Source organism: Acanthisitta chloris, unplaced genomic scaffold (assembly GCF_000695815.1).
Source record: "Acanthisitta chloris isolate BGI_N310 unplaced genomic scaffold, ASM69581v1 scaffold23464, whole genome shotgun sequence".
In the NCBI taxonomy this organism is placed as follows: domain Eukaryota; kingdom Metazoa; phylum Chordata; class Aves; order Passeriformes; family Acanthisittidae; genus Acanthisitta; species Acanthisitta chloris.
The window spans coordinates 12,097-23,932 of record NW_008671286.1 but is presented as its reverse complement, the minus strand read 5'-3'; the positions used below and the strand labels follow the sequence as shown (position 1 = coordinate 23,932).

General features: G+C 41.5%; 1 protein-coding gene across 3 annotated transcripts; it reads left to right on the top strand.

Annotated features, from left to right (window-relative positions):
• The first annotated feature begins 778 nt into the window (after positions 1 to 778).
• Positions 779 to 9,873, top strand: RBMX (RNA binding motif protein, X-linked). 3 transcript variants are annotated; one of them, XM_009074054.1, is made up of 9 exons: positions 793 to 902; positions 1,104 to 1,210; positions 6,500 to 6,671; positions 7,188 to 7,218; positions 7,750 to 7,865; positions 8,219 to 8,333; positions 8,450 to 8,575; positions 8,667 to 8,755; positions 9,261 to 9,873. In XM_009074054.1, exons 1-9 carry the CDS (start codon positions 794 to 796, stop codon positions 9,566 to 9,568), a joined length of 1,173 nt encoding a protein of 390 aa, XP_009072302.1. In that variant the 5' UTR covers position 793; the 3' UTR covers positions 9,569 to 9,873. The 3 variants fall into 3 exon arrangements, with proteins under 3 accessions (XP_009072303.1, XP_009072302.1, XP_009072306.1); XM_009074055.1 differs by lacking the exon at positions 7,188 to 7,218 and having other exon boundaries at positions 779 to 902; positions 7,749 to 7,865; positions 8,652 to 8,755; XM_009074058.1 differs by lacking the exon at positions 7,188 to 7,218 and having other exon boundaries at positions 6,500 to 6,632; positions 7,749 to 7,865.
• The last annotated feature ends 1,963 nt before the right edge of the window (positions 9,874 to 11,836 follow it).

Below are 11,836 nucleotides of genomic sequence, written 5' to 3'. Positions count from 1 at the left end.
AGGCTCGATGTGCTGCAGATAACACAAAGAATGAGCCCCAGATGCCTTTGAAAGTTAATAAGTTGGTGTTATTTCGACATATTAAGTAGATTTCTTGAAGCATCTACGAGGTTTAAAGGAAAGGGGTGCTAGGATTGCCTTCCGGGGAAAACAAAAGAACAATACCTCTGGGTTTTCACTCTAGAATCGTCAAGGTTGGAGGAGATCTCTAATACCATCCAAAGCAACCACTACCCTGCAGCTCTGCCAGCATTGCTTGATTTTGTATCTGTGTTAGGAGCTGCAGTGCAAAGAGAAGGGGCAATGGGGATAAAGTGAAAGAGGGAAATTTAGGGTAGATATTAGGAAAAAGTTTTTCCTGTGAGGGTGGTTAAGACAGTGCCACAGGTTGCCCAGGGAGGCTGTGGCTGCCCCAGCCCTGGCAGTGTCCAAAGCCAGGTTGGATGAGACCTTGAGGAACTTGGTCTGGTGGGAACATGTCCCCGCCCAGGGCAGAGGGGGTTGAAACTAGATGATCTGTAAGGTCCATTCCAACCCCTAAAGTATCATGGTTCTGTGATACAATATGAAGAAATAACTGAAGGCGATGCTATTTCCTGGTGCTTCCGTTCGAAGAAGCCCTTATTTGTTAACATTCTTTATATCTCTTAATTACCATCTTGTCCAAGAAAATTGGCTTGTGCTTTTGGGAACTCATTTATATTCCATGAAGTGGTGTGGAAGTCTCTGTTGCAGCCTGGAGTTTTGTTAACAGCAGCTTTACTCTTTTCAATAGGTGATTTACGGCATCAAAATGGTTGAAGCAGATCGTCCTGGGAAGCTGTTCATTGGGGGCCTGAACACAGAGACTAATGAGAAAGCCCTCGAGGCTGTGTTTGGCAAATATGGACGTATTGTGGAAGGTAAAGAGAAAAGCCTTCTTGAGCATAACAATAAATAATTAAAAACCCACAACATAGCTGTGATGACTCTTTGTAGCGTTGATCATCTGAAATGATGGCGCTGGTATGTCCTCTAAGAAGTTCTGAGCTTAAAAGGTTAATTAGAGGTTGAGTGTTGCCTGCCTGATGACAGGAAAGGGTAACATGGCTTTGTTTCTGCAGTTCTTTTGATGAAAGATCGGGAAACCAACAAGTCCAGAGGATTTGCGTTCGTCACGTTCGAGAGTCCAGCGGATGCAAAAGATGCTGCCAGAGATATGAATGGAAAGGTAGGAGTTCAGACCCGTTAGATGTTGCTGTTGCTACTGACCTGCAGGATTAATCTTTGGGGTGGATTATCTTGTAATAAAAGTTGGAAAGACAATGGATTACAAGGCCCTGGAGACGAGTCATAACTTTAAATTTGGCAACATGTCTCTGTCTCCATGAAACTGGAATCACTTTCTCCTGTTCATGGATCTGACAGTAGAAGGTGACGTCTGGCTGTCAGTCAGTTACACTCTTATTTCACTGTTCTTTTAGTCAGTGACAGAGGGATTTTAGTAGTCAGCTCTTCATTCTTGCATGTCTCTGTGATGTGTTTTGGTTTGGGGTTTTGTTTCTTTTAATCACACTTGAATGCAGTACTGTGTAAACTTACACTTTAGGGAAGTGACTGACTTACCTGAAAACTATTAATAGTTCCCTTAACATGGGTTGACTGTGACTTCCCTGCTGTGCTGGAGCATTGATGAGCTATCTGGTGTTTGTGGATAACCTCCTACATTTGTGAGTTGCATCATCAATCTGTTTGGCATGTGTGAGGGGTGTCTTTGCCAGTTAATGTGAATTAGCTTTGTGGTTAGCCAAAGGCTGAATTTGTTTGGTTTTACACCCTCAAATGCAATGATATGACTTAAAGAGGAAATAAAAAACATAATGTATATGTAATGTTTTTAAAAAGAAAATCAGGAATTTGGAGCAGAAGTTCTGAGGTCAATGCCAGGATCATTTGTCAAAGGATTGTAGGCTGCTGTAGTCTGTCTGTTGTGGTATGTGTGAAAACGTAGATGTAAGTTGGCAACTTACTTGCATAGAGGTGCTGTCTCCAGGCAGTGAAAGCCATGTTAGTTCTCCTGAATTTCAGGCTCAGGTCTGACATTCATAGTCTGAGTGGTTGTGTGAGGTTACACTGCACTGGCCTTGTGAGCAGTGTCTCTGGAGATGCCATTCCTGTGAGGTGAAGAAGCCTCTACTGGCTCTGATTAATTAACACTTGGGATTTTGATGTCTGTTTGTCTTGTTAGCATAAGTCATCGAAGTGAAAGAAACACGTCAGTCATTGCAGTCAGTAAGTAAAGCAACTTTGGGAATAAGAAAATGAGCTTGTGGTGTTCATAGTGAACACAAACAGTACAACTTGGTGTGTGTTGGCTTTGTGTCAGAGCAGGCTTTCTGCTCTCTACTGGTGTTTCTGGAGGCTTCAGGTCAACCTTGTGACAATTAGTGTTACTTTCTTTGAAGACTTGCTTCCCTTTTAAGTAAGTTAGTAGTACTTGTCAAGGCCTAGAGTGGCAAATTTAGATAATGTCCTTTCTATACCAGCCTAAACATCTTTAAAGGGGCTCCTTTTGTTGAGTTTATTTCTCTATTGTGTAGTTTGCCACAGCTCTGAAGACTTGTTTACTGCTGTGCTTAAACACTGTTTTCCTCTGAAGTAGTCATTATCCTGAACCCTCAGTAAGGTAACTTCAAACAGCAATAGCTAATTGTCAGACTGAAAGGAATTCAGTCACTAATCCTGAGTGTTTGTGGAGTGCAGCTTGCAAATGAAAATCTCTCCGAAGATAATCACCAGCTGTTCTACAGCTGCAGTGTTATGGCATGTGTTTGGTCACATTGGAACCGTTTGGGAAAGTAATGCTTCACAAAGTAGCAAAATGAGAGAATGTTTGTGGCTGAGGTAATGTCTGCTTGTTCTGGAATGCTCTATCTGGACCACTGTCAAGAAATGCTGCAAAGAACTGCCCTGTGGATCATCATTCTCACAGTTTGTGTCCTCAACCCTGTAAATCTAGAAGTACCTTGATCTGCTCTGAAATTTGAACAGCAAATAGTGTATGAAAAGAACATCCTCACTTGGGTTTTGGCCTGGAATGAACACTGGTCTAGTGTGCTTTGACCAGGGATTTGAAGGTGGCTCTCACAGTCATCTCCAGAAATGCTTCTGGACAACAGGTACTGCTTGTGCCTCTCTGCATTCAAGGTCTGAGGAAGAGCAGTGTTTGAGGCCTGCTGTGGGAGGAGATCATTGCCATAAATCACAGCTTGGAGGTTTTTGTGTCAATGTGGAGAGGACAGACTGGAGCACTCTTGAGAATTTCAGGCACATTGGCAGGAGCAGCAGAAGCACTGTGCAAACTGCAGTTCAAACAGTCTGTAAGGAGCTGGGTGACCTGTCTAGCCAGGGCAAAGAGTTCCACATGGCTGATGTGTCGCTCATTCTGTCATCCCAAAGGAATCTGAAGAGGTTGAAGTATAGATTCTGCAAGAGTGAATTTGCATTTGATTTTTTACTTTGCAAGTGTTGATGAAAATTGCATATTCAGTGTTGTACACCTGCCTGGGTGGGGGAAGGAAGGAGGTTAACTGTGTTTCATTCTAAATTGGGACAAGCACAGGCTAGTCAAAGCTTGCTTGTTGAAGATTAATTTCAGTCCTGCAGAAAGAGATCAGGAGATAATTGCTCCGGAGTTGGGATGGAGATTTTCCACTTCAATTACTTTGTCTACGGAATTGGATCAGTGTTAGCATGTCTGAGCAGCACAGAAGAAATAAGAACCACCTTGATTTGTGGCAGTCAAGTTACATCCTGATGTCATGAAATGCACTGTAGATACTCCCAAGTCTAGTGGTCATTCGGCGCAGTAGCCTGTTCTGATGATCTTCTGTTTTCAAGTGCATAGGATGAAATGGATAATTAAAGAGAGGATATGACCTTAGGGGAAAGATCCAGGACAAGCCAAAGATTAAATTTCAGTGTAGACCTGCCAAGGCAGCTGGTTTGTGTACAGAGGATGGAAGCAAATGCTGCAATCCAAACAGCAAACTGTACTCAGCCCTATGGAAGGTTCCTCTCATCGACAGAAAGTGTTCCCTGCTCTTCTGGTGAAGAAGTGATACAATATGTAGAAACCTGGCCTGATGAGAAATAATCTTCAGTTCTTGAATGTAGATGGTGAAAGGAAATCCAGTCGATGTGCCATGAAGGAAAATGCAGAAATGGAATCACTGCAGCATCAACAGTAAAATCCATTGGAGAGGAAAACCTTGTGTGGTGTTAGGTCCAATTTCGTGCAAGTTCCTGCAACAGTTTCTTCAAAATACTTGATTCCTGCCCCATTTTCATTCATCTTTTCTGTTGGAATGTGGGACAGTTTACAGGACAATTGTCTAAGTGTTTGGTTAAGGTTCCCTGGCTCACCTTAAAGCTGTACAGATTGTTCATTCCACATATAGGAGACTGATTGCCAATCTGTTATTGTCCTTAAATTACTTGTAACTTAAATTATTTTCTTGCTTTTTGGCACCAAGGTGATTCCACTTTCTGGTGCTGATATCATACTAAAATGCTATTGTAACACTCTGAATCAAGGTTCTAAACACAAACTGATGAGTGTTCGTGTTGACAGCCTGTGCTTTGAGCTCATTGGAAAAAAAATCCTTATTCTGAGATGGCTTGTGTGAGTTTTACCTGTTTGGTGAGGTAAGACCTTTCCTCTCCGAGCTCAGAAGGTATAAAATGTTGTCCCTTCTGCTTTAAAATAGGACCAACTTTGACAAATATGTTCTGGTTCACACAAAAAACCTATCCTTGCTCCTAATGAAAGGTCTTTCTGGACCTGAGGCGTAGCTGTTAAAGACTGTTTGTGTAAAGCAGTCTGAAAAGAAACCTCTCTTTTGCCTAGATAAGGTGCCTAAGGGCAAGGCAGAAGAAAATAGGAGGAGAAATGGTAAGGAAAACTATACCTCCTACATAGAAAACCAATGAAAGAACTTGAACCTAGCATCCAGGTTTTCACAACCCATGCTAGCAGAAGGGGATGGTGTTTGGTTTCTAAACTTGTAACAAGCTGTCAAGAATCTGCCATGAAATTGAGGATAGCAGTGGTCATGATGGCAAAGCTTAAGGCTTCAAGCCCACTGTTGCTGTTTTGAGAAGGATGAGACTGAGAGATGAATGCTGATGGCAGAGTTCTCTGATGCAAGCTGAGAACTTCCAGTGATTAGAGGTATTAATGCTCCCTCCTGGAATGGTTCAGCTTGTCATGCCAAAAGGCTTTTTGAGGAACCTTCTGTAAGTAAAATGCTATTATTGAGTCAAAGCCAAACCCGGTATATTTTGCTAGTATTTCTTATTTATTTTCCATCACAATGGATCAGGTTGAACCTGTGTATATGCACATAGGTTTTCCATACTGTAGCTGCATGAAGTGGCTGATTCCAGGGAGGGTTAGATTTCGGCAGAGAACAAAAAAGATTCAGCACTTCAATAACATGCTATCAGCAGTTGAGATTAAGGCATTACTAGCAGTCATGTTTGTGTTCATTTATTGCAGCAAAGAAGTGTAATAAACAACACTTCCTGCCTGATAATTAACTTGTTGTCATGGCAGAGTTTAATATTTAACTGCTAGAAAAGGCAAATAAACCATGTTTGCCAGGATAGGTGTGCAGTAACCTGTCTTCAGCAGAGCTTGTGATCTTGGTTCTGCTACAACTGCCAAACTTGTGGTGTCTGAAAGATTATACAGAAATCTGATTAATTAGGTTGAGTTACTCAACATGTCTTACCACCTGCTCATATTTGAGCTATAGTAGTTGGCTGCAGAGTTCTGTTACTGCAGGTCTGTATTCTGGAAAAGAGCTTCCACTAGTTTCCTACAAAAAAACCAAAACTACAACCACACAACAGAACCCACAAACAAATAAAAGTACCCCAACAAAAAGCACCTCCTCTCTTGAAACACTAGAAAAAAAGGGGTGAATTGTCATACTCAGTCTGCTGTGTAGATGCTGAAATTACCTCTAAATACCTCAGCGACCACCGTTGTATCAGGACATCGAGAAAATGTACTAAACGGCCTCCCCATTGCCAGAAATCCCAACTGAAGCTAAGTTACCTTCAGCTTAATCCTGTAACTCCTGGTGCAGTCCTAGTTTGGCACAAAAGTACATGGCAATTGGAAGTAAATTGTAGATGATATATCATGTTTCATTTGCAGACTAAATGACATGGGGCTGCCGTAATCATTGGACACTTGTGTTTTCACTGAAAGTCCTTTCTGATGCTGCTCTGTATTTTTTTTCATCAATACCACAAGAATGAAGTACTATAGAAATTGAAATTAGGCCCAACATGCTGCTGAGTACATGGGGACTAATACTGAAGACTGAAATCAGTTCTAGAGTTGCTCTAACTTTATAAAAATGGAAGCCCCGTAATAGTGAAGCAAGAGGGGCTTGATTTAAGCAATACAAACATGAGTGAGCAGTAAGTAAAGCAGCTTCTTCTTTAGTCATTAGATGGGAAAGCAATTAAAGTGGAACAAGCAACCAAGCCATCCTTTGAAAGTGGTGGTAGGCGTGGGCCACCACCCCCTCCCCGAAGCAGAGGTCCTCCCAGGGGCCTTAGAGGCGCAAGAGGCGGAAGTGGCGCGCGAGGACCACCTTCAAGAGGGAGTCACTTGGGTATGTATTGACCTCTCTCATTATATACTTCGACAACAAACAAGACAATCCCTTTGGAAGATGACAATAATCCTACTGGAAAAAAAAAGCCAAACACCCAAATAGTGCACTCCTTGTTCTGTGTTAAAATGATGAAATACAGTCTCGGCAGTTTAGTCAAATGTTTGATTAGGCAAGTACGCCTTAAGAAAAGGCTTTCAAATATGAAGATTCCTTTCTACAACTAACACTCCACTTTTGCCTGTGAAAGAAAAGCAAAACTCCTGCCTTGCACGTGAGAAAGGAAGCTTTCTGGTATTCAAGTTGAAAATTATCCTCTTCCACCAGGGAAAGGGAGCTGCCTTTCATTCTTACTAGCAAGAGGTCTAAACACATAAAACTCCAGGGCTGATCCTTCCAGATCATAGTGGGAGTTAGGGCAGCTGAGCCTTGTTTGGTGTTATAAAATAGTGTGTTGAATTGAAGCTTTCTGAAGTGGAAGGATAGCACATTACTTGATACTGGATATTCCTTAAGATACAGCTAGTTATTCAGACTTTTCAGTATCAAAACAAAACTCTCACTTAAAAGTAAATGCAAGCAGCACCTGAGGTATACCAGTGAAAGCTGTAATGCAGAAAAAAAACCTGGAAATAGTGAAGCTTCTGTCTTGAAGAGTCTGTGTAGTAGGTTTTACAGACTCAGTAGTGCCTCTGTTCCCTCTCTGTAGGCTCTTCTCTAGTACATCTTCCCAGGTGGCTCTTGTCTTCTGAGAACAGTAACTTGTTGAACATTTAAGCTGTGACTGATTACAGATATCAGCTGTCTTTTTCCCTTGTGTCACACCTGTGGCTTTTGGATAAGTTCTAAAAGACAGTTCTTGACAGCACTTGAAGCTTTGGAAAGTTGGGCTCTCAATTCTGCCAGTAGCATTTAGTAGCGGCTAAAAGACAAGAGAAGGCTTTGAGGTCTAATTTTAGAGGTTGCTTTGGTCACATAGTGGTAATAATGGCACTTAGGTTATTGTAGTTCAGGCTTTAGGGTCATGCAGGTGAGTATCACAGAAATAACAAGTTGGTCCATGGCTTATCCTTCTAGGGTCTTCCCGAGGGCCACTTCCCATGAAGAGAGGTCCACCTCCACGCAGTGGGGGTCCTCCACCTAAAAGATCTGCGCCTTCAGGACCAGTGCGTAGCAGTAGTATGGGAGGAAGAGGTAAGGACTTCCTGACTTAGTTGCTTGGTCACCTCTAGCACCTTAGTCTTCCTTCAGGAACTGATCGAAGTCACTGATTCTAACTTAAATCTGCTGTGGGATAGTGTATTGTTTTTCTAATTTTTGTTTTCTTTAATACCAATGTAACTTAGTAGCTGTTGGGAACAATTTGGTGTGGTTTATGTATGTTCCTTCTAGTGTTGCTTTATAACTGTACAAGCAGAAACAGTTCTAGTTAAATGAAGTGTTCAGAGGTACTTATAAATTGCTCTAAACAATCTGCTAATACATACCTTGTCTTCTGTATCGCTAAATGCTCATGGAGTTTAAAAATTTGGCCTGTTTCTCTTAAGCTCCTGTGTCACGTGGAAGAGACAGTTACGGTGGTCCTCCACGCAGAGAGCCAATGCCATCGCGAAGAGATGTCTACATGTCTCCAAGAGATGATGGCTACAGCACTAAAGACGGGTGTGTTCCTTTACTCGTTTAATTGGTGGGGAGCTTGTTTTTATTCAGAGAAGGATTTTGATTCCTTACCTTCTGTGGCATGACACAGCTAACACCTCAGTTCTTGCTCTTCGTAGTTACTCAAGCAGAGACTATCCCAGCTCCAGGGATACACGGGACTATGCGCCACCTCCACGAGACTACGCCTATCGTGACTATGGTCATTCCAGCTCCCGTGACGAGTACCCCTCCCGGGGCTATAGGTATCTACTGTTGGATTTTTCTGCCTGTCATTTGATTCTTGCTGTGATGTTACTGGTTTGTACTAAGTCTTAGTAGTCTTTCCTCCTATAGCGATCGTGATGGATATGGTGGTGGACGTGACCGAGACTACTCCGATCATCCAAGTGGAGGCTCCTACAGAGATTCGTATGAGAGTTATGGTAAGAATCCATTTTGAGGATCACGTAATTTTACAGGTGTCATTAAATCTGACTTTTACTAGGTTGCTTGTGCTTTAGGGGGAAGTGGCACACTTTTTTTTTCCCCTACAGTGAAAGTGCAGTTGTTGGTTATCATTTGATCATCTTGTTAAATAAGCTCTAAGCTAAAGAAGCAAAGTCTACAGTTCAGAATTACAACTGTCTCTGGAAAATATGGCTGAGTTCCTTCTCTAAAATAACAAGCTGTTCTGGAATCCCCAGTAAAGAGCCTGCCTGAATAAACAAACACCGTCTGCATTCCATCAGAGTCTTATATCCACTCACTGCCTGATATGCAACCCCCACTTTAAGTACCATTAATGTGGCAGATTATAGTAAGAGAACATCTCGATACATACGAAAGAGTAGCAGTAAACATTTAAATACAGCAATTCTGTAAATTCAGATTGAAATTGTTATATATAACTTATGGTGTTGCCATATTACCTGACCATTGACCCTGCAGGTAACTCACGTAGTGCTCCACCTGCACGAGGGCCCCCTCCATCTTATGGTGGAAGCAGTCGGTATGATGATTACGGCAGCACACGAGATGGATATGGAAGCCGAGAAAGTTACTCAAGCAGCAGAAGTGATGTCTACTCAAGTGGCCGTGATCGTGTCGGAAGACAAGACAGGGGTCTGCCCCCGTCCATGGAAAGGGGCTATCCACCTCCTCGGGATTCTTACAGTAGTTCAAGCCGCGGAGCACCCAGAGGTGGTGGCCGTGGCGGAAGCAGATCCGATAGAGGTGGAGGCAGAAGCAGATACTAAAAACACACTTAAACTTTTGGACCAAGACAGATTACTTCTCAAAATGATGAAGTGTGGAAGTTGTTCTATCTTTACTACCAGAGGACTACTAAAAGGAAAAGTTGTTTTTACCTTTTTTTATTGTTGCCTGTTAAGTTTTCCCCCTCCATGACTTTGATGCTTTTGTGAGGAAAAGTTAAACCAATGTTTAATTTCATTTCAAAATTGTTAACATTTCTTTTCAAAAAGCAGATGTTAAATGTATAAAACTTGAGCTGTGTACTAGTGTTGTAATTTTCAAAGTAAAGTTTCCCTGAAATGCCACACTTCCCATCTGATTTTCCTCGTGAATGGAACAAGCCGTTCTTAAGATCTTCCACACAACATCCAACCATCTAACATGGAGATGGATTGTTCTACATGTTCAGCATCTCATTCTCAAAGTATTGCTTGTGATTTGGAGGGTGGTGGGGATAATTCCACATAAAGCTCAGTTGTGCCTAGAATTTGAAGTCACAGTGTTCCCAGTACAAAAATGCCTTCAGATCCTTGTGTAAAGAAAAATAGAGGATTTCATTCACTTAACCCGAAAGAGCAAGTGGATAATACTATTTTCTGCCTTCCTACTGTTGCATGGGGAGTTTAAGCAGATCTCCCCTCCGACTAAATCATGTTACGTGTAAGTCAGCTACAGCATACTGTAAAAAAAAAAACAAACCAAAAACCATTGACCAGTTCCATCAAAGAAGCTGCAAAACGATGCTTACTCATACTGTTTCAAATTTTTGCAACTCTGTAGTGTTTCACTTTTAAAGGAACATCTTTGATTCCAAAGGAGAAAATAAGATAAGCAAAGAAGTCTTTCTCTCCAACTTCTCAAAGGCTTATGGCTTCCTAAAAACAAGTGAATCTTTCAGCATTCCACAGCTGATTTAAAGCATCAAATGCCTGTGAAACAGCAAAGATGGTAAGCAAAGCAAACTAGTTTTTCAGTCTAAGTCAAAATTTGAACCAAGTTACCTTCCTCTAGTACAGTAAGACAAGCTGCACGTCATGGCAATGGAAGTGCTGTCTAGATTTAAAAAAAAAAAATGAAAAGAAATACTCCAATGCATTAGAAATTCTCCAAATTCAACATTTCTTCTTGGATAAAAGCATTTATGGCACCAATTTTGAAACTAAGGATGTAATGCAGCTCGCTGTAGGCAGAATGTTGCCGCGTAGGGTTGGGAGGGGGTGTTATGTGCCCAGTATCTTTCAGAGAAGATGCTTAAAGAGGCTGCATATACTGTACTTTAACAAAATTAAGCCTTGTGAAATCAGGAATTGGTTTAGATTGACAAATATCAGCTCGACTATTGGGAGTTTGAAGCAAGCCATTGCAAACTTGACGTTTAGTTGGATGCCTGACTCGGTTTAGTTTGACACTGCGGTACAGGGATAACTAGTACATGTGGCAGAACCTGTGGCAAGTTGTTATGGCTCAGGTAAAGCCATGAAGTTCAAAAGATGCTCTTGAATCTAGTAGACATGAAGACCTCCAACTAAAAACCAAAAAAACACAAACCCAAAACCTTTGTGCTACTGTTTAGTCCTCAGTAAATTTTGTCATTCAACTTATGGATTTAACATGGCAGTGCACCATTGAAAAGGAATGAGAATCCATAAGCCATGCAACCTATCTCTAAGCCATTCCCGTCCATTCCAAGCCAGTGAATCCTCCACCACTTAAAGAAATAGTAAAACTTGCAACAGAATAATCTGCAAACCCAAGCTCGTGTCATTTTGTTGAAATGGGGGGGGAAGCACTAGAAGTTTTGACTTGTGCTGTAAAATGTATTTTTCTCAATTTGTTTTATCTTTTAGTTGCAGGGTGATAACTTCTAGAAGATACCACTGGAGTAATGCTGGTTCATCTGCATTGATGGCAGAGATGAGTGGTGCCTGTACCAATATAACAGGTAAATAACAGCAGTGGAAGAGCTGGAAGGAAGATTTTTGGTGATAGTGTTTGTAGGTTTGGATGGATGTTCTTCAGTGGCTAAATAATATTTTTGACATCTGTTTGGATTTTGGAAGAGGAGATCTAAACAGGCTTTTGTAAGCTGTAAGTTAGGGATGGCAGAGAGACTACTCATCTGCAAGAACTGGTCCAGCTGAACATAAAATGTGTTCACAAATGCACTTTAAATCATATTGGAGACAGTGCCTAGTCTGTGAATTTTCATAAGAGCATACCTTAAAAATCTGAATTGCAGTAATAAATGTCACTATAGACATTTAATCAGT

Bases quoted from the DNA above. Each gene is read 5' to 3' on its own strand.
- RBMX (XM_009074054.1), top strand. From the start codon at position 794: ATGGTTGAAGCAGATCGTCCTGGGAAGCTGTTCATTGGGGGCCTGAAC. The intron at 7,219-7,749 runs AAAACAAAACTC...TATCCTTCTAGG, and splicing joins TATTCAGACTTTTCAGTATC to GTCTTCCCGAGGGCCACTTC. The intron at 8,334-8,449 runs GTGTGTTCCTTT...TGCTCTTCGTAG, and splicing joins GGCTACAGCACTAAAGACGG to TTACTCAAGCAGAGACTATC.